The sequence below is a fragment of the Castor canadensis genome, chromosome 8, assembly GCF_047511655.1.
Source record: "Castor canadensis chromosome 8, mCasCan1.hap1v2, whole genome shotgun sequence".
NCBI classification, from domain to species: Eukaryota; Metazoa; Chordata; class Mammalia; order Rodentia; family Castoridae; genus Castor; species Castor canadensis.
The window spans coordinates 63,684,220-63,711,675 of record NC_133393.1 but is presented as its reverse complement, the minus strand read 5'-3'; the positions used below and the strand labels follow the sequence as shown (position 1 = coordinate 63,711,675).

General features: G+C 38.9%; 1 protein-coding gene and 1 non-coding gene across 2 annotated transcripts; both read left to right on the top strand.

Annotated features, from left to right (window-relative positions):
• Positions 1–9,298: 9,298 nt before the first annotated feature.
• Positions 9,299–27,078, top strand: Med21 (mediator complex subunit 21). The gene is made up of 4 exons (XM_020156808.2): positions 9,299–9,377; positions 12,745–12,859; positions 13,405–13,505; positions 13,879–27,078. The coding sequence occupies exons 1-4, from the start codon at positions 9,336–9,338 to the stop codon at positions 14,053–14,055; spliced, it is 435 nt and encodes a 144-aa protein (XP_020012397.1). The 5' UTR covers positions 9,299–9,335; the 3' UTR covers positions 14,056–27,078.
• LOC141426012 (U6 spliceosomal RNA) lies at positions 14,888–14,994 on the top strand. Its single transcript, XR_012451126.1, has one exon. It is a non-coding gene; the product is annotated as a U6 spliceosomal RNA (small nuclear RNA).
• Positions 27,079–27,456: the final 378 nt, after the last annotated feature.

The following is a 27,456-nucleotide window of genomic DNA, read 5'->3' as shown; positions in this document are numbered from 1 at the left end:
ACCCAGTCTATTGTTAAATGCCAATTAGGGCATGACCCACAATTGGGATGAGTATAGCTGGCAAGTGGGAACTCCAGAAGTTAAGAAGCATACTACTTATGTGCAGTATATTCTGGAGGACTTAAGAGAATTGGCTAAACAGCTTTGGCAAAAGCCTGAGGAATCTGTGGCATGGTTTCTGTGTTTATGGGATAATATGCGAACTCCCATTGAGCTGACTAGTGGCCATTGCCCAGGATATATGGGCAAATGAGGGGAGATGCTAGTTACTCCCACAAAATGGACTTCATATGCTGAACTGGTGCAGGTGTCGTGGGACCACAACATTTATGATATCCCTCAGGCTATGGCTAGCTTGGGTGAAGTGGAGATAAAACAGGAAAATGAGAGAGTGCGCAATCTGCAGTCTGCTGGTGCAAAAGCGGGGAAAGGAGGCAAGGAAAAGCTGGGAACTAACAAAAAACAGACCTTGACAGGTCCAATAAAGGTATCCTGTCATACCATAGGGACTGACTTAATTGCAGCTGGGGTAAATCCTGCAGATATAGATGGGCAATCTACAGCTATGCTGTTTGCCCCATGGAAGAAACTTTCCACTGAAAGTGGAGAGACAAGCAAATGGGAAGGTGAAAACCCAGGTGTTGACCTTGCAAGACCTGTTAAATAAGGACTGATGGAATGGTCAGGATATACATGTAGTGGAGGATCTGCAGCAATATACAAAATGTGCTTGTATTGGTGGATACAGGAGCCAAATACACTTTGTTATTCGGCAACCCTCAAAATTTCAAGGGTTCACAGCAGTAATGATGGTTATAGCAGGTGCCCCATCCATGTTGTGGAGGCACAAGTGACCTTGGGAACTGGACTGAACACATTGACTGTATAAGGTGTACATATCCCCCATGCCAGAATACATGTTGGGGATGGATGGCCTCCGAGGATTGTGGGTACACTACTGTGGGAGAATTTCGAGTATGCATATGTGTAAGGAAAACAGTGATGCAGGGGTATCCACATCACCCTTCAGTCTGTATGCCAGCACCTGCACAGGTAGTGCATGTGAAACAGTATAATCTGCCAGGAGGCCATGAAGAGATAACAGGCACTATTGTGGAACTGGAAAAGGCAAAAATTATCCACCCAGCACACAGCCCTTATAATTCTTCCATGTGGCCGGTACAGAAACTGGATGGAACTTGCACATAACTGTGGAGTATCAGGAACTTAATAAAGTTACTCCACTTTTACATGCTGCCATGCCTTCAGCTAAGGACATTTTGGACCAATTGACTTTGGAAGATTTGGCTAATACTTTCTTTTCCATAGACTTGGTGCTGGAAAGTCAAGATCAATTTGCTTTTACTTGGCAAGGTCACCATTTTTGGTGATGGACATTTTTGGTGATGCCTCAAGGATATGTGCATAGTCCAACACTATGCAATAATTTGGTTGCCAAAGATTTGGCTACTTGGACACATCCTGGTGTATACTTGCTCATTATGTTGATGACATTTTATTATACTATCATTCTGTTGCAGAGCTAGAAGCAGCAGCAGTATCTCTGCAATTGACCCTATCGTGATGGCGTTGGGCAGTCAACAATGCCAGAGTGCAAGGACCTGGCTGTTCTGTCAAATTCTTGAGTGTTGAATGATTGGGTAAGACTTGGATGATTCCCAAAGCCATTATTGACAAAATACAGGTGTTCCTAAAACCACAGGGCAAAGTACAGCTACAAGCCTCCTTAGGTCTGTTGGGATATTGGAGGGCATTTATCCACACATGGCTTTAACTGTATCTCCCCTATGTGCCCTAGCACAAAAGGGCATGACATGTGATTGGAGTTACTTGGGACAGACTGCCTTCATTAAAGCAAAAACAGTTAGTGGCTCAAGTGCAAGCCCTTACTGTTATTAGGAACAGGGAACCATTTGAACTGGATGTTATTGTAGAGACAACAGGATATGGGTGGGGTCTCTGGCAAAGACAGGATGGCACATGAGTGCCTGTTCGTTTTTGGTTCCAATATGGAAAGGAGATGAACTCCACTACACTTTAATTGAGAAACAGCTAGAGGCAATGTATGCTGCTTTAATAACTATAGGACCCTTGATAGGGAAACAAGAGGTCAAGGTCTGGATTAAGTATCCCATAGCAGGATGGGTACAATTTTGGTCAGAGTCTCTCAGGACAAGAGTAACTCAAAGTTCTCCAAGATGAGAGTAAGTCTAAGGTTCCCAGGATGGCAGTAAATCTAAGTTTCCAAAAGGGAGTAGTTCAAATCCCCACACTGGCCAAGTGGGAAACCTATTTGGAACAACATGCCAATTTACAATCTAGTTTGTTATGAGAACAGCTGGCAGCTGTTTTGGGACCTTTAGAATGTACTTCTGGTGAAGTTGATGTCCCAGTTATAGGAAAGGACCCCAGTCCATATCAGGAGGGGATAATGCCCCTACTCCTCACTACTTGATATACTGATGGCAGTTGCCAGGGAGGGCCTACCTTATAGGGAGCCATGGGATATTGGGTGGATCCCAAGAAACTATGGAATAAACAAGGCTATGGACAAAGTGCTAAATAGGCTGAGCTATATGCTGTATGGCATATTGTAAGAGGAACACTCCCCTATACATATTACTATGAACAGTTAGGCTATGTATAAGGAGTTAACTACATGGTTGTCACAATGGAAAAGCCAGGACTAGTGAGTGTGATGAAGCACCCTATGGGGTATGAAGTTGTGGCAAGACTTATGTTAGGTGTGTATTGCATGTGTCTGCCCATCAGCCCACTAGTACTTTTGGACATGTAGAAGCAGATGCATTTGTCCAAAATTGGAACTGGGAAAGTTCATCCTTTGGTAGTCACCTGGATGTGGGGGCATGGACTATGGCAGCTATGGGACCACAATTAAGAGTAACTACTACCATTGTGTAAGTGCAGAAAGCATGTAATGCTTGTCCCAAGTATGCTGCAGAGCATCCCTGTGATGTTGTTTCCTTAGGGAACAATGATAGAGAGCAGAAGCCCTTGCAGGATTCATAGGTAGACTATATTGGGCTTCTACCAAGATCACTAGGCAATTGTTACATTTTAACTGAAGTGGATACTGCCAATGGCCTCCCAGTCTACAAATATACAGGGCCTAAAACAATTTATGTCAGCCTATGATACACCCCCAACAATACACAGTGATGGGGCACTCATTTTGCTAGACACAAGGTGCCAACATGGGCTCAGAAAAAAGGCATTCAATGGAAACTGCACGTGCCATATCAGCCACAGGCTGCTGGAATGATTAAATGATATAATGGGATGATAAAGTGCCATTTGCACATAATAGCACCTAATCTCCCCTCTTGGAATAGATGGGTTGAGTGACTCCCTAACGTCCTACCATCATTAAATGAGCAGCCCAGAAAAGATGGCCATTCTCTGCTGGATAGGCTGTTGGTATCAGGCCAGATGTATTTAAAAAGGGTCTGGAACGATGCTTCTCTACCAGCCCCACAGATAGATCAAGGATTGTTAATGCTATCTGCTCCAACTACAATTTCAAAAGGGCAAACACAAGAGTGGTCTTGGCCATGGGTGATACCTGGTCCTTCCTCACCATGGATGGTGATGGTGTGGCCTACAGCTTTGGGACAGGAACATCAATTGTAATTGAAACTCCTGTGGGTGGGTGGCCCCAACCCATTGTTATCTCTACTTCACAGACTGGTACTGCTATTTTAAAAGGTTCTTATGTTGTTTATTGGAGCCTTCTTTCAGTGTTGCCCACAACCATGCAATGTGGACTCCTCCCTAGAGTATCTGGAGCAAGAGTATGATACTGGCAGCAGGGTCATCCACCTGTATTGGCTACAGTATTGACTAGGACACCTCACTGTGGCAGGAAGGCAGGGAGGGGGAAGGGAGATAATGAGAGACAATGATGGAGATGCGAGATAATGAGATAGTGAAGCAAAAAAACCAGATTTGAGGAATGTCGAGTAGCACTTGGGGCGAGACCAGAGAAGGGTCACCTTGCCCCAGAGGTTAAAATGGCCAAGAAATAGTATGTGACCATGTATGGGACAAGCTGTACCCTCCCATTTCTGTAACCTGCTCTAGATGGTATATAATGAAAGCCCCCTTTGTTCTCAGGGCTCAGTCTTTGGATTTGAGTTCACTGAGTCACTGCCGGCCTGCTTACTAAACTTGCTTCCTGAAAGGTTTGATGCCCAGACTCTCTGAGCCATCCTACAATATTACCAGTAGTAGTTTCTTCTGCTTTGTTTCCTGGGGTGAACAGTAACACTCTGCTGTCCTGGGCACACATATATGCTCATGTGCTCAACGTCTCCCACTGCTGGGTATGCACAGACTTACCAATGGATGCAGCCAGAGGACTGCTGTAAGCTATATATCCAGCTACTCAGGAGGACTGGAATCATCTGTACCAGTGCAACTGCACAGAATGGGAATAAGATCAGCAATAACAGCTGATTAAGACTTTGTTAAGACAGGATCATGGCAACATGCCACACCCTCTGGAATGGATGGGGGTGGTATCAGCAGAACATGTGGAGTTACAAGTATAGGCACACATATGTATAGAACAAACCAAAGGAGACTCTAAGTGGGTAGCTGGTTGGCTACCCAGAGAATTCTGTAATACTATTATTTATCCTTCACCTGGACATTGATGGGATAATCATTCTTAGTTCAATCAGCACTACACCAGCCAATTGGACCCTACATGGGTATATATGGGTATGTGGACATCATAATTGGCCCCTATCTTCAAGATATTGTGTAGGGTGTTGCACTTGGGACCGTCTGCATATATGCAGGACCATTCTGGCTACTTTGCAATAGAACCCTGCCAACTGGGATACTGTACACCATAGATGGCACAGGACCAAGGGAAAATAATGCAAGTAGATGCTCTCACTGGTGACCCTTAACAGAAATGGTGGAGTAACCTAGGGTCCACCTGTTAGTGGATAATGTTGTTATGGCTTCTGGATTTAAGGAGCTTCCTTATGGCCCCAAATACCATTCAAGGATGCATCTGTGTGAGGGGGTGGAGTGTGTGGAAACCATATTCTCAGTCACGCAATGCAACTTGGAGGGAGGAGAGGGCACAGCCCTAGGAACACTGTCTTGGGACAAGCACAGCTTTGAAAGGGAAACTATGGAAATGCTATCTTAGGAATGCAACCTTGGAAAAAAAAAAGTAGAACCTAACGTTGAACTACTAGGCCCCGGATGGATACCAAATTGCACTCATGTAACAGTGTATGTGTTTATGAACCCAGGCTGCGGTGTAACTACTTTTTTGGGGGATTTTAGGAGATGGGGTGGCAGTTTTCCCCCTTCTCTCCTTTCCTCCTGCAGTCTGCTGTGTTGTTGCTTGGAATAAAGCCACCTATCTGTACATGCAATTGCCTCCTCTTCCACATGCATTCTTTCAGTTTTCTACCAGACCCACACTGGAACTGTTGGCCAAAACAGTGAGCATGACAAGCATAAAAGTTAGTTGTTCATTATGAATGGCACCTTAGAATTGTTTTAATTCTATTACTAAAGCAGAAAGAAGAAAAAAACAACAACAGTCATGTTCTAGTCACTTGACTGATTGATTAAGCTGTGGTCAATTAAGCTGTTTGCTGTGTCTCACCTCTATTTTTCTTTAAATGACCTTGCTGGTAGGAGTTCTCAGAACCTGCTCATATTCTTGGAACTGCCCTGTAAGTCATTTTGGTTTTGTTTTGTTTTTTTCAAATAAACTCTACTAAATTTAATTGGTTTAAGGAATTTTCCTATTAACTCATGAAAAGAATAAAATTTAAATTGGTAGAATATAAATTAAATACCAAGGAAGAAATTACTTTGAGAAAGGAGAACAATAAACAATTGAGACAGTGGTTTTCAATTGGAGGGCAATTTTTGCATTCAAGAGACATTTAGAAATCTCTGGAGACTTTTGTCACAATTGGAGTGAGGGAGTTCTTACTGACATATAATGAGTAGAAGGTATGGATGCTGCTAAACACTCTTCAGTGCACAGGACAGTACCCAGTAATAAAGCGTAATCTAGCCTGAAATATCAACATTACCGCTATTAAGAAATCCTGAGCTAGGCATACAAGACTGTGTTTGGCAGGTGGGTTATACCCAAAGTCCACAGCTTCAAGAGATTCATAACCCCCTTTAAACGTATGCAAAATTTTGAGAGTCTTGTCTGGGGAAGGGATCCTGTTATTGTCTGGATTTTAAGAGTCCCCCCAAGGCCAGTATGTTAAAGACTTGTTCCCTAGAATGCTGCTATTGGGAGATGGTAAATACTTAAAAACATGGGTCCTAGTAGTATGCTTTGGGTAACTGGGGTGCCCTGTTGGAGATTACGAGCCCGGATCTCTTCCCACCTCTCTTTTTGTGTCCTGGCTATGAGGTGAACAGCTTGCTCTACCACACACTCCTGTCAGGATATGCTGCCACCAGCCCAAAGCAGTGAAGTCAACCAATAATGAACTGAAACCTCTAAATTCTATAAGCCCAAATCCTGTTTATTAGTTGATTAAATCCAGTCTTGTTACAGTACAAAAAGCTAAGAAACACAGATCTGATTCTGAAAGGAATCCACTAAGATGAAGAAAACCAATAGTTCAAGGGTCATGGCTGAAGCAGAGTATTATTTGACTTGGAATATTTATCAGGAACCAAAGTTGTATCTGTTTACTGAACCAATTGTAGTGATCCTTGTAAACCAAAGAGAGATGGCTGAACATTACCCTGAGGTCTCTGTATACCACTGAAAAATGACAGTAGCTGTGTCATTGTGACAGAAAAACCTATTTGATGAAATTTGTTAAAACAAGGTAAGGAAGACTTCATTCAGGACCACTGTGACAGGAAACTTGCAGTGCAGACAGACAGGGCTCAACTCCAAATACAGCATGAGTAAGTGGATATTTATAGCCAATGAGTAGGGTGGGGATCAGCAGATGGAAAAACTGATAAGAGGAAAGGGATGAGGGGAATTCTAGCTAATCCAACCTAACAGAATCCTTGCCAGCTAAACTCTATCCAGTCACCAACCCGTATTAATTTTTCCTTCAAAAACTTTTTTTTGGCAGTACTGGGGTTTGAGTTCAGGGCTTCATGCTTGCTAGGCAGGTGTTCTACTGCTTGAGCCACTCCAATAGTTTTTTTTTGTGTTGGGTATTTTTGAGATAGGGTCTCATGAACTATTTGCCAAGGCTAGCTTCAAACAGCAATCCTCCTGATTCTCTGCCTCCAAGAAGCTAGGATTATAGGTGTGAGCCACTAGCACCCCACTTCAAAAGTGTTTTAATCTTTTCAGGGTTAACACTCTACGTCCAACTCATCTCACTCTTGGACAACTGTAAAACTCTCATCTAATGAGTCCCTGGCTTTTTTTTTATCTTTACAAAGTAAGCACCCAAAATATTTCTTGGCACATGGCAGACATCCAACAAGGCACACTCTCAACTGAGGGTGAGAGATTACAGATTACCCCCAAATTAGAGTTAAAACAAATTACAGCCTTCTTTCATTAATCCCACTTATTGGAGGAGGTACCCCATCTAGAGAGGTTTCCAGTTTGGTCTGTAGGTAAGTAGGTTGGGGATGGGAATGGAGGAGAGCTATGAAGCAGAAGTGGAGCTATCCAGAAGAGTTGGAATAAATCCAAGGAGCTGAGTTCTCAAGGATTGTTCCCCCAATACTATGATTTCAACGTGCTCTCTAAATTCCATGTGTTGGCAACTTACTCCCCCAAGTTCCATGTTAATGGCAATTGAGAGGCGAGAACTTTGGAAGATGATTAAGTCATAAAGGCTCTATAGTTTAGATGGATCTTAAGAATCTCCTAAAGGCCTATTCATGGATTAATGGATTATCAAGGGACTGGCTTGATAAAAGTTAGCTCTCAGTGGCCTACTTACTCTTTTCCATGTGATGCCCTCCTCCATGTTACGATGAAGCAAGAAGGCCCTCAGTAGATGACAGCACCTTGATATTATTCTTCCTAGCTTCCAAAATCTTAAGCTAAATAAACCTCTATTCTTTTTGTTTTGGAGGCAAAAAAAACTATGTAGCCCACAGCAGACTTGAATTTGAGATCCTCCTGCATCTGTTTTCCTGAGGGCTGGGATTACAAGCATGAACCACCTTACCTAGTTAACTCTGTTCTTTATAAATTACCCAGTCAGTGGCATTCAGGTATGGCAACAGAAAACAAACTAAAGACACCCACCTTCCTCCAACCCTAGGAAGGTAATTAGGGATAATCACCTGAAAAAGATGCTATAAGAATTTGTCAGAAGTCCACACCCAGTCATTTGCTAATTTCAAGCTCATTTCTTACCAGATAATCTCCAGGCTAACTTTCCTTTAGCAAGTTCCACTATCACTCTTCACACCTAAACTCCGAATAGGTCCCAACTCTAAGTCTAAATTCTGAGGCTGATCTCTCTTAAAATTGAACGTACCTTACCTGCTTATTTTACTTATTTTTTCCAGAACCTCCTCTTTCCATTACACACCATGAATCCTTCATTTTCCTGTCCACTAACCCTTTTGTTCTTCACATAAAATTCCTCACAAAAGAGGCTTATTAGTTACCTGCTCACACCTTACCTCATAACTCCAAATGCGCTTCTTCCTCTTTCTCGCCTTTACCTGCAGAGTCCTCTGTACCCAGCATAGCCTACTTTAATGCTTAGTTTCTGACATTTTCATTTCTTATGCATCAGTTTCCCCAGTACATCAACACTCAAAACTAAAGCAAGCACTCAGTCCACTTCGGTAAGTTTCCCATGCCCCTAAGTAACAGAGTAGAGTAGACGCCCTAATTCAGCTTTCCTGATTGGTGAATTTCAATCTGTTCAGTTTCAAGTATACAATCTTGACTCCCAAGTACTTGTAAACTGCTTGCCGTGTTTATGCTTTGTGTGGTAGACCTGGAAAATAAGTATTCAAGACAATATCAAAACCAAATAGATCAGGGGATTGGAAGAACCACAAACCCACTCCACAGAACCCAACAATCTCCGTGAAGTGCTGAACAACTAACAACCTTGAATAGTTAACCGCAAAGCGACTGGACCTCCACCTACCCCAGACTCACTCAAGCCGCCTAGCCATCCTTTGCCTAAGTCTAAAGAAAAAAGCGTCAGAAAAGTCCCATCCCCTCCTGGGGCAGAGCGTTCTCTCTGACCCCACCCTTTTCAAAAACTCGGCTCTTTGATTGGCTGTGACGCGTCCTAAAGCTGTCCAATCGCGCGCTAGCAGCAGCTTTGGCTTGTTCTAGGAACATGGCGGACAGGCTGACGCAGCTGCAGGATGCAGTGAACTCGGTGAGTAAATTCATTCGATTAGTTCCTGCCTTTCTCTTTCCAGATGTAAAGGCTGGGAAGAGAGGGGTCCGAGAGTTAAGCCTCGGGAGTGGAGAGCGGACAAAGGGCGTCAGCCAAATGCCCAGCCAAATGCCCTGGGCCCGGCGGCGGTACGCCAGAGGCCGTTTCCCGGTGGTATGGGCGGAAACCCCGGGCCGCAGGCTGCGTGGTTGCGTTGGTCCCAAGACCGACCTGTCAGCGGTGCTTCTGGGTCTCCTTGGTTCTGTCGGTTGGGAGGAGAAGCAGAAGCTTCGCTTGTTTGTTTTCCACATCAACCTCAGCCGGCCGAGCGGATCCCGGCGTGCTCTTGACTTTTGAGTCTTTGTAGTTATTGCTAACCAAGAGCATCGCTTCGCCATCATGCTCAGCTCCGGCGGAGTGATAGCTGGTGAGTGAGATGTTCTGTTTCATCGTTGTTCGCTCCTGTAGGCCGGGTGTTGTATTTTTGTTCGTTTTTTGGTGGCACTGGGGCTTGAACTCAGGGCCCCACTCTTGCTAGGCAGGCGCGCTCTACCACTTGAGCCACTCCACCAAGTCCTTTTTTTTGTGTTGGGTAATTTCCAGGTAGGGTCTCGGGAACTATTTCCCTGGGTCTGACTTCCAACCGAAACTTCTGATCTCTGCCTCCTGAATAGCCAGGATTACAGACGGGAGGCATCGGTGCCCGGAGGCCAAGCGTTTTGTTGCGGCTCTTGGCTACTCTAGCGAACATGTATCGGTTTGGAGAGAACTGACGTCTTTATGACGGCGAAACTTCTGCGAATTTCTTTCCATTTATTTAAGTCTTTAATGTTTCTCAGTCTGTCTGTGTTAAAGGTCTGGCCTTGTAAGGGGGCTCCCCTAACTATCCCTTTTCCTGCTGACTATGCCCGAGTGGGAAGTACATGCTAATTAAGGGATACCCTGCTTGTTCCCGTTAAGAATTAAGCAGATTTCTATTGGTAGTTACATTTCTTAGTGTCACTCTGATTGTAACTTAATGTCCCAAGTAAGGCGCCAATAGAAGGAATATGCTGACTGAAAATCCTAGATATCTGGCCAGTTTTTTTTTTTTTCCTCAATAGAAGCGAAGCGAATAACTTGGTGTTCCTGCTTATACACCAGTCTGCGTGCCCTTGAAGAATTTGAGTCTACTTGTGAAAAATTGATCTTGATGTAAATAAAATAGGAGCTTTTAAGGCTGAGAGCCAGCCTCTAAATATTGATTAATTCACCGAGGTAAACACTACCTTGCAGTGACTGTTTGGGCTGCCAGCTAACTCTCTCAGGGGGATAACTCCTTTGAGGTTTTACAAATCAAATTGTAATTATGGGGGTTACAAATATTATTTTAGGGAAATTTTTGCATAGTTATACAAATCCTGTAACTAGGATAGTACGGATACAGTGAATATGGCCTTAATTTAGGATAGGAATGCTGATAATCGGATTTGGGAGAGAAGCCTTTAGGTTAACTAGTATGAGAGCCTATTGTGTATATAAGCACTATCATTACTTACAAAGAGATACTCCTTAAGGAGATGAAAAAGATGTCGTATACTCAAGAGACATTTAAATGATGCAAAACCCAGATATGACTAGGGAGTTAAAATGAAATGGGTGTTTTTGGCAAAATGAGCTAAAATGGGATCTTCTTAGCACTTACCCTAATCATTATTATTTTATAGCTATTAACATTTGTTCCATCATCTGAAAACTCCATGTGAAGAAGTTATGTCATGTTCACTATATCTGTATTATATATACAATACTTGGGATAGATTTTTCAAAAAATCTGTTTGTTCATTTTGAACACATGGATCTTGAAAGATGTTGCAGGACAGAACAGGTAGATTCTGTGCTGAATAGTTTTTGTTTGCATTTTTTCTTTTTCATGACAGTGCTGTAAGATGGAATGTTCCAATTTTAAAATGAAACAAAGCTACTCAGGTTAGTAGAACCAGAATGAGAATCTGAGTTTGTGTTGCTTCTGAGCATTTATTACTCCATCACAAGCAGTGAAACTGTAGCAGACCCGTTTAGACATAAGTGAATTTATGGTTAGTCAGATAATTATGAAGGAGAAATGAAAAATTTGTAAGAGTTGACTTAGATTATTGAAAGCTTTCAAACAGCCTGGAAGTCGAAGATTTTATCCTTACTTATTTATTTATTGGTGGTACTGGAATTTGAACTTAGGGCCTCATGCTTGCTAGGCAGACTCCCTACCACTTAAGCCACTCCATCAGCTCTTTTTATATGGGTAGGTCTTTTGAACTGTTTGCCCAGGCTGGCCTGAAACCGTGATCCTCTTGATCTCTGCCTCCCAAGTAGCTAGGATTACAGGTGTCATTACAGGTGCCCACTTTGAACAGGGTAAAATAATGTGGTGAGCTACAATATAAGGGAGTTTTTAATAGTAACTTTGAGATAACTAAGGCAGCAGCAATAATGATGAAAGGTAGTATTAACCAGATTTGAAGATGAGTGGAAAATAAGAATCTACAGTTAGACTTGACTAGCAGACTTAATACAAATTAGATATTTAACAGGAAACAGTTGACTTTGAGTTCTGTCATTGAAATAATGGTACAGAAAATAGCAATGCTATTCACTGATTGGAAATAGGAATTGAGGTTTGAGGGGTCAGGAGTAGTGAGAGAAGTAGGTGGGGAAGCATAGGTTTGTTTAGTTTGGAGATAAATTATAGTCTCAGTCTTCAAAACTGCTTAAAGAATATATTTGAATATGTATTATATATAAACAGAAGATTATAACTTGAGTTGAAAGAAACATGTTTCTGATTACTTAAGGTGACTTTTTAAGCAGTTATTTTCTTACTGTTTCTTTATACCTGTAACTACTCTGTTGTCAGAAAAGAAATCATATACTTTGTGTGTGACATGTTTTTTTCTCTTATCACTACCCCCAAAAAGTCTTTGTTGCTTGAAATAAGTATTGACAATATTATTATTATATATATAATATATATAATATTATTTTGTATTTCTTGTTTAACTATTTCAGTTAGATTGATACCAATCATCTAGAATCCCAACTTGGTTTCTTTGTTTGATTAAAACATTTAATCCAGAATGGGATATAGTCCAGTGGTAGAATGTGTGTTTTGTGTATACAGTTCCCTGGGTTTAGTGCTGGAAATCACTGAAAAATTAACTGTTGCTAATAATAACTGTTTTATTTTACACAAAATTACTCCTTTCTCTGAGGAGTATTCCCATGCTCACACAGGTTATTATTATAAACAATGATTGTTGTTGTCATAACTGATAAGATCCTTAAAATTCATAAATCTTTTCTAACCTTGACATATTTTCTTTGGCCCAAGCTTGCAGATCAGTTTTGTAATGCAATTGGAGTGTTACAACAATGTGGTCCTCCTGCTTCTTTTAATAACATTCAAACAGGAATTAACAAAGACCAGCCAGCTAATCCTACAGAAGGTACATAGGTTTTCTCAGTTTTTGTTGGTTTGACTCTGACATTTCTTATAATCCTGTATAATTAGATTTATTGAGAAATTCAGCTTATTTATGGATACTTTCTAAAAATGTTGTTGTTTGGAGGTATTACTACAAGTTTTGTTTGTCATAAAATAAATGAGCTTTTTCATACATCTCATAATTCTGTTCATGACAAATAAGAGATTGGTAGTCCTTTAGAGGAGAGCTTGTGTGAGTCTAGCTGAATTTCACTTGCAGGACCTAAGGAAGGCATCCCATTTATAAATTCCTTTGTTCAAGTGACTACCATATTGTCCTAATAAATAAAATGATACATTATGCTTAATTCCCATTTTGAACTAATATGAAGTTAAATGTGTGATAGGTTGGTGCTAAAATTTTATCTTTAGTTTTTATACTTTAATCACTAGAATCATAGTACAGAAAAGGTAAATGAACTTTTCTGGTTCTATTAACTTAAATTTAATTTTTATTTCTGAAAACTTGAGATTCTCTGATATCCTGATTGAGTCATTGTTCTCTAGAGTATGCTCAGCTTTTCGCAGCATTGATTGCACGAACAGCAAAAGACATTGATGTTTTGATCGATTCCTTACCCAGTGAAGAATCTACAGCTGCTTTACAGGTAAAAATCTCTTATGAGAATATTGCTAGTAATAGAAAACTGAGTTCCCTGAATAGTTATCCAATTTCAATTTATAAGAAAGCCTATGTTCCTTAGTTTTTTTTCCTAGCACAGGGTGGCACTGGAATTAAAATAAGTGTCAAAAGCACTGTGGAAGAAAACCACATATAGATACTTAGGTGTTTCTAATTGAAAATCCATTGTTTTAATAATTTATATAGGGACAATTCTTTAGTTATTTGATTTTTTTACAATTCCTGTTACTGGAAAATAAAATACAATGGTTGCAAAATCATCTAGATTTAAAAGTAAATATCTCTGCTGCAGTTTGTATCCTCATCTCTGCTGATTTTATGTTTTGTGTTTTGTAAAGGCAGCTAGCTTATATAAGCTAGAAGAAGAAAACCATGAAGCTGCTACATGTCTGGAGGATGTGGTTTATCGAGGAGACATGCTTCTGGAAAAGATCCAAAGTGCACTTGCTGACATTGCACAGTCACAGCTGAAGACAAGAAGTGGTACCCGTAGCCAGACTCTTCCAGATGCATAGCCTGTGGCTGAGAAAAGAACTGTTTCAATGCATCAAATTTAGATGTAAGCCTTACCAACCATTACAGAAACATCACACTATGACACATTACCTTTTAAGCTATTTTTAAAAGCCTTCTATTTTCACTTTTGAAAATAGCTTATAAAATTGTAATCAAATTAGCTTTACGCCATCATCTGCCATCGTTTTTTATCTGAATGAAAGTATCAAGATAGATATTGCATTAATGTTCATACTAAAACGAACTTACACTATAAAGTTCTCTTTTGTTTTTATGGGGTTTTTTTGTTTGTTTATTTTGTTTGTATTTTTTGTGGTGCTGATGGAAATCAAGAGCCTGTGCATGCTAGGCAAGTGCTTTGTCACTGGACTACACCCCCCAATCCCAAGTTTGTTCTTTCTTTTCTTGTATTTTTCAGTCCTTTTACAAATCACAGTATCCCTCAAGGAAGAGATATGGGACATTTCACTTTAGATTGGTGGTGTTCTGCCCTTTAGAGGTAGCATTGTATAAATGTGAATCCTTGAGCTAAAGTTTCTATAATTTTGTTGCTTTTAAGAAGTAGAAGAGCCAAGTATGGTGGCTCATGCCTGTTATTTCAGCTACTCAAGAGGCAGAGATTGGGAGGATCAATCTCTTTTTTTTTTGCTGGCCAGACCCAGCAAAAAAAAAAAAACAATTTAGACCCCATCTCAACCCATAAGAAAGGGGCTAAGGGCATGGCTCAAGTGGTAGATTGTCTGCCTACCAAGTGCAAAGCTCTGAGTTCAAACTGCAGTACTGCCAAAAAACAAAAAGCAAAACTCAACCCATAAAAAAGGTGTGATACTTGTGCTTGCTTCGGCAGCACATATACTAAAACTGGAACGATACAGAGAAGATTAGCATGGCCCTTGCGCAAGGATGACATGCAAATTCGTGAAGTGTTCCATAGTTAAAAAAAAAAAAACAAAAAACAAAGGTGTGATACTTGCCTGTAACCCTAGCTATGTGGGATTCACAGGAGTATTGCAACCTGAGGCTAGCCCAGGGAAAAAGTTCCAGACTTTTTCAAAAAAAAGGACTGGGGGCATGACTCAAGTAATACAGCTCCAGTATAGCAAGCACAGGGCCCTGATTTCAAAATTCAGTATTGTCAAAAAAGAAAAAAAGTAGGTGAGTGTGGTGGTACACTTTTGTACCAACACAGACAAAGTTAGACCCTATCTCAAAAACAAAATACAAACAAAAGGGCTAGGGGTATAGCTAAAGTGACAGCTCCTGGGTTCAATCTCAATAGTACAAAAGAAAAAAGAAACAAAATGGGTAGTGGGGTTAAATGAGCATAAGTTACTTATGCAGACCTTTTCCAGAACCTTATATCCATGTTAATCCATCTCTGCATTTTCTCTGTTCATAGAATTTCCATGCTAGGAGGCTGTTGGAGTGGTTCAAGTGGTAGAGTGCCTGCCTAGCTATTACGAAATATTTTCTTTATCCTGAACTATTTAAAAATACTTTTAACCTGCTTTTTTCCAATTTGCTTGTCATCACAGTGAAGTACATTTCTTGAATCAGATTATTTCTCATTCTCTTTATCTGAAGGTACTGTCTTCTGATCTTATTGACCTCTCAGCATTATTGCTATATTCTTATCAAACCAGAACATACTTTTGCTACCTCAGTAACGTCAATGTTGTTTATTCATTTTACCTTAGTTTGTTATTGCTGAGATTTGTGTCAGTTTATCATCCAACTCTTGCATCTGATGGATTACCTCCATTGGAAGGCTGGGTTGAAATGTATTCCACACTGTAACTGATTCTATCATCTAAATCTTTTTCCGTAATGTCCTGAGCTATAGTTGCTGCAATCTAATGCTATCCAGAGTTTAACTTTCTAAAGAATCCTCAAGAGCAAAAGCCAGAGCATTCTGTATGTTATTTCCATTATAATCAAGCTTTTCTGTATTTCTTAAAAAATGGTATGTTTCAAAGTTGAGGAACACCGGTAGCTACAAAAGTTGCAGCAATTTATTGGTTAAGCATAGAATTTCTTTAACTTTTTGTTTGTTCATTGTCATTAAAGTTTAGTAATACTTACACAGACATTCAGCATAAATCCTTACCGTTCATTGGAATAGTTATTGGGGAAAGAAGATTTGATCAGGTGTTATAAAGGATTCTGGAAGGTACTAATAAGAAAAAGTTACTTTCCACTGGATTAAAGGAAAGCCTGTAAAGAAAACCAAAACTCTGAGGAAGGGGAATCTTTCTCACCCATTGGAGAAGCTGTGGTTTCAACAGAGTAAAACAAATGCCCATTCTTTTTTTCACTCTTCCCCCCAGTGTTTCACAAGGGTATAGTCATATTTGTTAAAAGTGGGCAGCATAGTAGGGTAACTAAAGCTCCAGTTTGTAGCTGGAGGACTGCAAGGTGAGCCCCAGGGAACCAGAAAGTAATGAGATTGAGGAGAGGAAGAAACTTGGGAGAGTGAGTTCTTAAAGTTGCTATGAGTACCTTCTCACCCTCAGTGCATGTGTGGCTGACTCTAAACAGTGTATGTTTACTGAGAAGTGAACTGCGACCAGCCAAATCCTCTGGGTTATGTGCACAGGAGACAAATCCCAATAGCTATAAAGGTGCTGAACTGACACTGGAAACAAACCCACAATGTGCTACTTGGAACTCGTGGCCTGAATCCAATGCGACTGGTTGCCTGCTAAAAAGTAAATAAAAATAAATTTTAAAATTAAGATTCTGGACTGGTGTTATGGCTCAAGTGGTAGAGTGCCTGCCTAGCAAGCGTGAGGCTCTTTAGTTCAAACCCCAGTACTGCCAAAAAAAAAAAAAAAAGATTCTACATAAGATAAAATGCTCAGAAATTCACATACTCAAAATGTCACCTAACATGTATGCGTAAGGAGAATTAGCCTATTCTAAAAAGATGGATTATCTGACAGATTTGAAAGTAGCAATTATAAAAAAATTTCCAAGATAACAGTGAATACTCCTAAAATGAACTGAAAGAAAGCTTCAGTGAAGATGTAGAAAGGAATTTAATGGAAATTTTAGAACTGAAATATAGTAACAAACTCATTGAGTAGACTCAGTATTACGTAGATGAAAAGAAAACAGTCAGTGAACTGGAAGGTGGATAAGTAGAAATTACCCAATCTGAACAGCAGAGAGAGACTAAATTAAAGAAAAAATGAAAAAAGCCTCAGGGACCTATTGGGTAATAAGAAACTAATATTTAAGTAAAAGGGGAAAGTGCAAGACCAAAAAAGCATTTGAAGAATACTGGTGAAAGACAAAGCTACATAGAAGCCCAGCAAACCATAAGAAAAATCCCAGAGAAAGTGGCATCCAAACATTTCTTAATCAAATTTCTAATAAATACAAGGATACTGAAAATAGCCACAGAGAAATGACATATTTCCTATAGGAAAATAATTATTTTAAATAATACCATATTATAGAAACCATGATGGTGAGAAGGAAGTAGCACATTTAAGTGGTGGAAAAGAACAAGCCAGGTGCAGGTGGCTTACACCTATAATCCTGGCTACTCTGGAGGCAGAGATCAGGAGGATTGTGGTTCAAAGCCAGCCTGGGTAAATATAAATAATTCATGAGACCCTATCAAAAATACCCAACACAAAAAAGGGCTGGTGGAGTGGCTCAAGTGTTATGGCACCTTCCTGGCAAGTGTGAGGCCTTGAATTCAATGCCAGTGCCTATCTAACAAGAATACCCTTCAGGAATGAAGGTGAAATCAAGTCATTTTCCAAATGAAGGAAAACAACAGAATTTATCACCAGCTCTGCTGTAAAAGAATTTTCCTTCAGGAAAGAAGGGAAGTGGTACTAGAAAGAAAGTTGGAAACCTAGGAATGAAGAAAGTACAATGAAATGATAGACTAATTGAAGTTCTAAAAATCACATTTCATGGTTGAAAGAAAAAATTAGCACTGTATCATAGAATGAAAGCCAATCTAAATGGTAAGGTTTCTAGAATCCATTTGATTGTATTTATTCTGTTTATTTATTTTGATGCCAGGGATTGAACCCAGGACCTCACGTGTGCTAAGCATGTGCTATCACAGAGCTACACCACCAGCCTATATTCCACTTTAAGTGGTAAAAAGTAATAATGCTAGTAGACTCTAATGAGTTACACTCATTATCACTAGAGTGAGTACTAAAACAACTTTTTTTAAAAAATTTATTTATTCACATGTGCATACATTGTTTGGGTCATTTCTCCCCCCTGCCCCCTGCCATCACTGTCTCCCCCTCTCCCCACCACGCTTCCAGGCAGAACCTGTTCTGCCCTTATCTCTAATTTTGTTGAAGAGAAGACATAAGCATAATAAGAAAGACAAAGTGTTTTTGCTAGTTGAGTTAAAGATACCTATACAGAGAGAGTCCTAGCATTGCTTCCATGTACAATGTGTTACAACCCAAATTGAGTCATCCCTAATTGATCTTTACACTGGTTTCTGATCCCCTTCTCGTTAAGATTTCTGTATTAGTTCCTCTGGAGTGGGGACATCAAATGATTTCATGTTTTGGGTTTACTACCTATTTCCATACCTCCCGTATGTGCTCTCTCCTTGTCATGTGACCCAAGTCCAACAACATTGCTGTATTTGCCCTAGATCTAAAGTTCGCATAGGAGGGAGAACATATGATTTTTGATCTTCTGAGCCTGGCTAACCTTACTCAGAATGATGTTCTCCAGTTCCATTCATTTACTTGAGAATGATAAGATTTCATTCTTCTTCACGGCTGAGTAAAATTCCATTGTGTACAAGTACCACATTTTCTTGATCCATTCATCAGTAGTAGGGCATCTTGGTTGTTTCCATAACTTGATATTGTGAATAGTGCTGCAATAAACATGGGTGGCAGGTGCCTCTGGAATAACCTGTGTTACATCATTCTGAGTGAGGTTAGCCTGGCCCAAAAGACCAAAAATCATATGTTCTCCCTCATATGTGGACATTAGATCAAGGGCAAACACAACAATGGGATTGGACTTTGAGCACATGATAAAAGCAAGAGCACACAAGGGAGGGGTGAGGATAGGTAAGACACCTAAAAAATTAGCTAGCATTTGTTGCCCTTAACGCAGAGAAACTAAAGCATATACCTTAAAAGCAACTGAGGCCAATAGGAAAAGGGGACCAGGAACTAGAGAAAAGGTGAGATCAAAAAGAATTAACCTAGAAGGTAACACACATGCACAGGAAATCAATGTGAGTCAATGCCCTGTATAGCTATCCTTATCTCAACCAGCAAAAACCCTTGTTCCTTCCTATTATAGCTTATACTCTCTCTACAACAAAATTAGAAATAAGGGCAAAATAGTTTCTGCTGGGTATTGAGGGGGTGGGGGGGCGAAGGGAGGGGGCGGAGTGGGTGAATTTGTATTTTAAAAGTGAATTTTATGTTATGGGAATAATAAATTAATAAAACATAATAATATTAAAAATAGGGCTAAAGAGATAGCTTAATTGTATGGCTTTTGCTTAGTATGTGCAAGGCCCTGGATTCAATCCCCAGCATCACAAAAATATATCTATCTTCATCTATGTATGTAATATATATATAGAAAGAATATATACACTTAATAAGATAATAATAAATTATCACTACTATATGTACAATAACAATGCCAAGTAGATTAAAAACTTGCATGTAAAGAGCAAATATCTGAAGACAAAACAGCAATTTTCACCACAAGAGGGCAGTTTGATCTCAAACTTTGGCTCTATGTAGGACATGACTGGATAGGATGCTTTATCACTCAGAGGAGTTCCTGGGGATTAGCTGGCTTGGTAGCAGTTGCTGAAAATTGAGATTCCCCTGGAATCCATTCAAGGCTAGTGCTATGATTAAATTTGACCTAGTATCTTCCTGGAGCCAATAACTTGAATATGATAACCAAATTACTGTTTATTTTCATCTGAAAACAAAAAATAAAACTGTAGACACAACTTCATGGTAAGATGTTTTAAGCCTACCATAGACAGTTTGTTAAGCACAAGCATTAACCACAAAGGAATTCATGTAACTTCTTTGCATGAATTATTTTCTACATGTACATGCAAATGCACAAAACCCCACATTAAATCTATCACTTCAAGGGAAAAGGAACATTTAACAATGAGTGAGAAAAATCTGTACCTATGTTTTGAAAGAACACTTTTCAAAAGCTTTTTGACTACAGGTGTTTGGAAATATATTCATCATCATGGAATTTTGTTGCCAAAAATGATGTACATGATTTGTAAATCTCTCCTATCTAAACATTTAGTTCTAAAACCAGTTATCTGTTTTAAAATCTTTTAAAGTTAGTTTTGAACCCTTTTATTTAAAATATGAAAACAGGACTGGGAGTTAGCTCAAGTGGTAGAGCACCTGCCTAACAAACATAAGCCCCTGAATTTAAAGCCCAGTACCACCCTCCCAAAAATGTATATATATGAGAACACAAAAACTTTGCAAGAACAATTTGTTAATATCTAGGGAGGTAGAAGATTGTTAGTTAAATTTCAATAAAAGTATATTTATAATTTATAAACTAAGAAATTAATAGTATGATTTAGTGAGTGAAGGCAACTCTTCAATTTAAATGCGTAATTGTCTACAGGGCTTTTTTTAAACTATGAGAGCCCTTAATATCAAACATTAAAATAAACTAAACCTTTGACCAGAATTTTATATCACTTTGTCCCATGGCATAATACCCAAATTTTATAGTAATAAAGCATATCAAGTTAAATTTCTCTCACTAATATTTCTTTTGGTAAAGGCAAAGAAATGTTTTATTGATAATAAAGCATTTAAGGAATAGTGTTTAGGGCTGGAAGTGAGTTTAGTGATCAGGCAACTGCTTAACATGTACAGTGTCCTGAGTTCAATCCTCAGTATGAAAAAAAATATAATTTCTTTCTCATCCTTTTAAATTTCTTTTCTTTTTTTGGGGGGGTACTGGAATTTGAACTGAGGGCCTCACACTCACTAGGTAGGTGCCATACCACTTGGGCAATTCTGCCAGCTCTAAATTCCTATTTTTGGAGTTATAGCTTAGGTGCAATATATATTAGTAAGCCACTATATATGATTTATAGAAAAATATACACATGTAAGGAATATCAGCTCAACAGTTGTTTTGATAGAGTGCCCAATAGAAATGTTTGGCGATCATAGGTCTATTTGTTGGTAAAGCAAATCATATGTTTAAGTAAATATCAGATTATCTCAATGACAACATCTAGTCAAAATAATTATGTAGGTGGTACCAAGATAATTTCCAAGAAGAAAACCAGAAGGTGGTACTTCTCAATATAGATATTATAGTTATTAATGTACTTTACTAAAGAGAATAATTCTTAAAGTGTGGTCCATAAACCCCCAGAGCTGTGAAGTTAGAGTACTTTCATAATAACCTAAGACATTAATTTGCCTTTTCATTATGTTCACATTTGTACTGATGGTGCAAACGTAGTGGTAGATAAAGCCTTAGCATCAATCAAGACACTTCTGTTCATTTATTTGGTGGTACTGGAGTTTGAACTCAGGTCCTATACCTTGAGCCACTCCACGAGTCCATTTTTTGTGATGGTTTTTTTGAGATAGTGTCTCTTGAACTATTTGCCCAGAGCTGGCTTCAAACTGCTCCTCCTGATCTCTGCGTCTTGAGTAGCTGGGATTACAGGCATGAACCACTGGTACCCAACAAGACACACTATTATTCTTTACTGTCTCACACACTCAAAAAAAAAAGAAGCTTATTTCACTTAAAAACAAACACCCTTGATGAAGCAGTAAAAACTCATTATTAAATCTTGACTCTTGAGTACATATATTTATTATTCTTTGTGGAAAAACATGTATACATCCATAAAACACTTCTCCTGTGTATCCAAGCATGATGGCTATATTGAATAAAAGGAGTTCACATAATGTTTAGATTTGGGACATAATCTAGCTGTTTTTCTCATGGAGCATTTATTAATCATTGAGACAAACAGGTTATTCACAATTAGGTAACTTCATCTCCAAATGAACTAACGAATCCTGCCACTTCAAGGAATACAACATATTTGTTACCAGTGATACAATTTGAGCCTTCAAGTGAAAATTAGAATTTTAGAAAACTTGGCCAAGTATAGTGGTGCACACCTGTAATTCCAGGTACTCAGGAGGTGGAGACAGGAGGATCTAGGTTTGAGACCAGCCCAGGCAAAGTTAGCAGAAGAACCTATCTGAGAAACAAACTAGATGGCTCAAGTGGTAGAGCACCTGCCCTTAGTTTAATTCCCAGTATGTAAAAAAAAATTAGAAAACTTCTAATTCTCTCTATGAACTTCACAACTTCCTAAAATGAAGCCTTCCTTAAAGACTTTTCTGATCTTTCTGATGATCTCAGTGATGGTGTTAACAACTGTGAAATTTATCAATGGATGGATGATCTGAGCAGTGTAAGCAAACAATTTTGTTTGTTTCCCAAATGGCTAGTACATGGTGTTATAAAATTTTTCATGGTCTAATATCCATTCTAAGTGTAATGAGTTTTAATGTACACAGAAAGAAAATTACTTGATAATGGTTTTGGATTCCACATTGCAACTAACCTTAACAAACTGCCACTTTTGATTCTTAGTGTAGTATCAAAGAAGGATATGCACAACTATCTGAAATGTTTATTAAAATATTCCTCCCTATTCCAACTGAATGTACAGATTTTCTTCACATACCTCAACCAAACAACATATTACAATAGATTGAAATCAGAAACAGATATGACAACCCAGAATTTATAAAATCTTTTTGTCCTCACAAGTTATACTTCGCTTTGGAAAATATAGTTAATTTCTATAAGACATATCTTATTCTTATATATATGCATAGATAGATGATATAGATACATTTTTTATTTTTGGTGGCACTGGAGTTTGAACTCAGAGCCTGATGCTTGCAAGGCAGGAACTCTTACCGCTTGAGCCACTCCACTAGCCTATTTTTGTGTGATGGGTAATTTCAAGATAGGATCTTATGAACTATTTGCCAGGGCTGACTTCAAACTGTGATCTCTGCCTCCAGAGTAGCTAGGATTATAAACATGAGCCATTTGTGCCCAGACATTCTTATTTAGTTTTAGTGGGATGGTTTAAAACTAAATTAGCACTTTCAGTCTTTTGTTTCTTTTTGGTGCTGGAAGTCAAACACAGGGCCTTCTGCATTCTAGGCAAATGCTCCACCACTGAGCTATACACCCTAATGATTTCATTTCACTCTTTCCTCTTGTCTTTGAAGTTGGTATTTTATCTTAACTGTTTAAACTTGGCAAGAATAATTCTGATAATATAAATTGTCCTCATAAATCACATAAACCTGCTGAGTATAAAAGATGAATTTCTTTGTCAGAATTATCCAGACTTTTTCCATTGCTTATATTCATTATTCAGATCCAAGATTAGCTAAAGTTGGAAGATTCTTCTTAAGTTACAGAGCTGGACATGGTAATACATGCCTATAATTCTGGCACTTAGGAGGCAAAGGCAGGAGAATCACAAGTTCAAGGCCAGCCTAAGCTATAATAGCAAGATCTTGTCTCAAAAAAAATTACAAATTTCTTCTGCTAGAGCTAAAAATCTAAGAAAATAACCAGATGCCATAATTGTATGGGTGATCTTGAGACTATGGTTCACACCACAAAGAAGGAATTATTTATTGAAAACAAGTCCTTTCCAAAGGGAAAAAAATGTAATGAGTTTAAATATGCAGTGAGTATAGAAGACAGATGAGCTTCCTCATCCTGACATAGTATGCTTTCTCTGACATTGGCTTATTAGAATGCTTTAGCAAATAGTGCAAAAGTACAGTAAATCCCTGTCCTTCCTAAGAGTGCTGTTGGAAGAGATTTCTCCCTACTCTGGGTAAGACCCTCTTTATTTATTACAAGGATTAAACTTAATTCCCCTGATTTGTACTTATTCTTTCTAACAATGGTTGATACATAGGAATTCAGAAAGGCTTTTCCAGATTTGAGATGCAAGTTCAATGTTGGCCTTCATTTCCCAGTTTGGCTAAGTCAAAACAAAGGAATAGTTGCCAGCTATAGCATACTGTGCAGAATCAGGACTTATATAGTGACTCAGCATTGACTTTTATTTGCTCTCACAATTTTTGCTGAGAATCAGATGTAGTTACCAAGAATACCAATAGCATTGGCTTTAGGCTCAGTAGGCATGAGCTGGGTTTAGGAGAAGCTGGATATTACTATGTAGCCTCCTTATTATTTTTCTGAGATGCTGGGGATGGAACCCAGGGCCTTGCACATATTAGGCAAGTGCTCTGTCACTGAGCTACATCCCCAGTCCTCAGTCTCCTAATCGTTGCTACAAGAACTTGATCTAAATATTACTGATACATCACCCTTGAACAACTCTTTACTCTCTGGAAAACATAAAGCATAACTATTTAGAGCACAGGCTCTAGGTTTGAAGCCTGTCTTTACAAGTTTTGTGACCTTGGTTAAAGTCCTATAATCACTTTGTATCTCAGTTACTGCATCAGTAAGCTATGAGGTAGCAGTAAGCTACCTCATAGGATTATGTGGTTTATGTGAATAGTAAATGTATTTAGTCTGTTTCTAAATAGCTGATAAATGTTGTTTATAATTGGTTTGCTTTTATTTCTTGAGCCTCACAACAACCCTGTGGTTATTCTGGATAGGTATCCCTAATGGTAAACTGAGTCTCAGAGTTAATTTTCCAGTGATCCAGGCTTGTCCATGGCAGGCTCTCTGATTCCAAACAGAGCACTTCTCAATATGCTATTCTAAATCTACAAATTTCACTTTTTTATTATAAGTAGAGGAATCATAAAAATTTGATATCTCATATAGTCTTAGACCCTAATTAACAAATTCAGAGGATTTATACAATTCATAAGAATATAAATTTGAACTTTAAAACTTTTTAAGAGTGTATCCATTATTGAATTATTGAGTTTATTTAATTTTTTGGCAGACTGGGATTTGAGCTCAGGGCCTCACAGCAGGCGCTCAGTCACTCCACCGGGCCTTTCTTAAATTTTCATTTACTATATGTTGCTTATTTCCTTCACATGATTTTTTTTTTTTTTGGCAGCACTTCAGTTTGAACTCAGGGCCTCAGTGCTTGCTAGGCAGGCACTCTTACCACTTGAGTCACTTCACCAGCCCCCCCACTCGCACCCTCTTTTTTTGTGAGACTGGGGTTTGATCTCAGGGCCTCAAACTTGGTAGGCAGATACTCTAGCACTTAAGCCATTCCACCAGCTCTACCACCAGCCCTTTTTTTGTGATAGGATTTTTCAAGATAGGGTCTCACAAACTATTTGTCCAGGTCTGGCTTTGAACTGCAATCCTCCTGATCTCTGCCTCCTGAATGTGTAGGATTACAGGCGTGAGCTACCAAAACCTGGCTGTTCTTCACATGATATTAAAATCTACCTTTCCTTAGTAGATATTTATGAACCAAAACTGTTGTGCTTAGGAACATTAGCTCACATTTGATATGGTAGTTTCTCAAAGTTCTAGAGAATGAAGACAATCTTAACCTTGTACAGAGTCCAGCACAGTGGCCTGAATAATTAAGTATACTAGGGAAGTTCATTTGTAGGCACTACCCCGGGATACAGCAATGGATAAAGCAGATAACATTCTTATTGTAGAAATGACTCTGTTTTATTATCTTCTTAGCTGTTACTTTATGCTACCTGAAAATATCTTTTTTTTTTTGCAGTACTGGGCTTAAACTTGAAAGGGGCTCTACCACTTGAGCCATACTACCAGCCCTGAAAACATCATTTTATAGTGTTTAATAATTCACTGAGTGTTCATGTCCTCCTCCATAAGGTCATACAGACTGAGGGGAAGAGACTGGTGAGGAGAAGTGAGGAGGTCATCGATATAGGTGTCTGGGAAGACCTTTCTGTATAAGTGGCACTTGAACTTAATACTTTGATCCTTAGAGAAAACCAGCTGAGCAAAGAATAAGGTTGTAAGTAGTGTGAATAGCAAATTCAAAGACTCTGAGGTGGGAACATTCTTGGCATGTTATCGGAATAAAAAGAAGAAATCATTATGAATACTGAAACTAAAAAGTCTTTTTTGTCCATTTGAGATTATACAGGCTTTGGATTATTAATTGTATTGGTCACTTTCACTTTTCATCTAGAAAAAAAGAATAGGAGTGGCTGAGGTATACAGTTCCTTTGAAGTAGTTTGAAGGGAAAAACTGATTTTAGCTTGTTGTCTTTTATTACAGTGCTAAAATATGTATTAGTCTTTCTTCAGCAGATATTTGAGAACCAAAACTTTTATGTGTAGGAGCATGGCAAATGTGTAAACCTCACTCCATGTGTTATTCAAAATTTCTTTTTTTCCCCTTTCCTACTCTTTCTACACACACACACATACACACACACAGTCAATTAAGTGGCAGAACAGGGATGTGCTTGTCCATTGATGAAGATATCATAAAACATATCACCTAGAGATATCATAACCATCTTAGTTTGTATAAGCACTCTATAATGTTCACACAATGACAGCACATTTCTCAGAATGTGTATCCATCATAAAGTAATGCATGACTGTATAAGCAAAGGACTGGAAGAAGATATTTTCATGCAAATGTCAAATTAATGATAAAAGACAAGCAACCCAAATATTTTAAAATGAGTGGAAATGTACACCTTACAGAAAGACAATATCTATATGGCCACAAGTAAAAGTACTCGTCATGCTTTGGTGTCAAGAAAGCAATTGTAAACCATAATGAAATACCACTGTGCCTCAACTAGAATGTCAATGCCAAATTTTAGTGAGAATGTAGAGCAAATGAAACTCTCATAGATTGCTCACAGGAATGCAAATTTGTACAACTATTTCTCCTTACTCTACCTTGCTATACTAAAATAGTGTACACCATTTCTCCTTACTTTACCATCGTATAATAAAATAAATTCTTGCTAAAATTTCCACCTTGTGGGACTCCTTGTTATATCTTGAAATGATTTTTCATGTGAAAAGGCCAAATTCTTAGGCAGCAGAGGAATGATTTTGTTAAACCTTTACTCAGGCTGCTCCCACTGATAGCAGCTTTGCTGATGTAATGAAAGTAGAAGTGACTTATGCCTCCTCCAAAGCGGAAGCATTAGGAGCCATTGCATGATTCCTTTCTTACCCTTTGCTCTGCCATGAAACAAGGATAGAGGGGCCATCCCTTCAGCTAGGTACCCAAATGAAGACATCTGTAGAAGAGCAGTGGCACAGAGCAGCAGATTCTCAGCTGCCATAAATCCTCCAAGACAGGTATGGATTAGTTGCTGTAGGCCACTGCTAACCAGAAGGTTGGT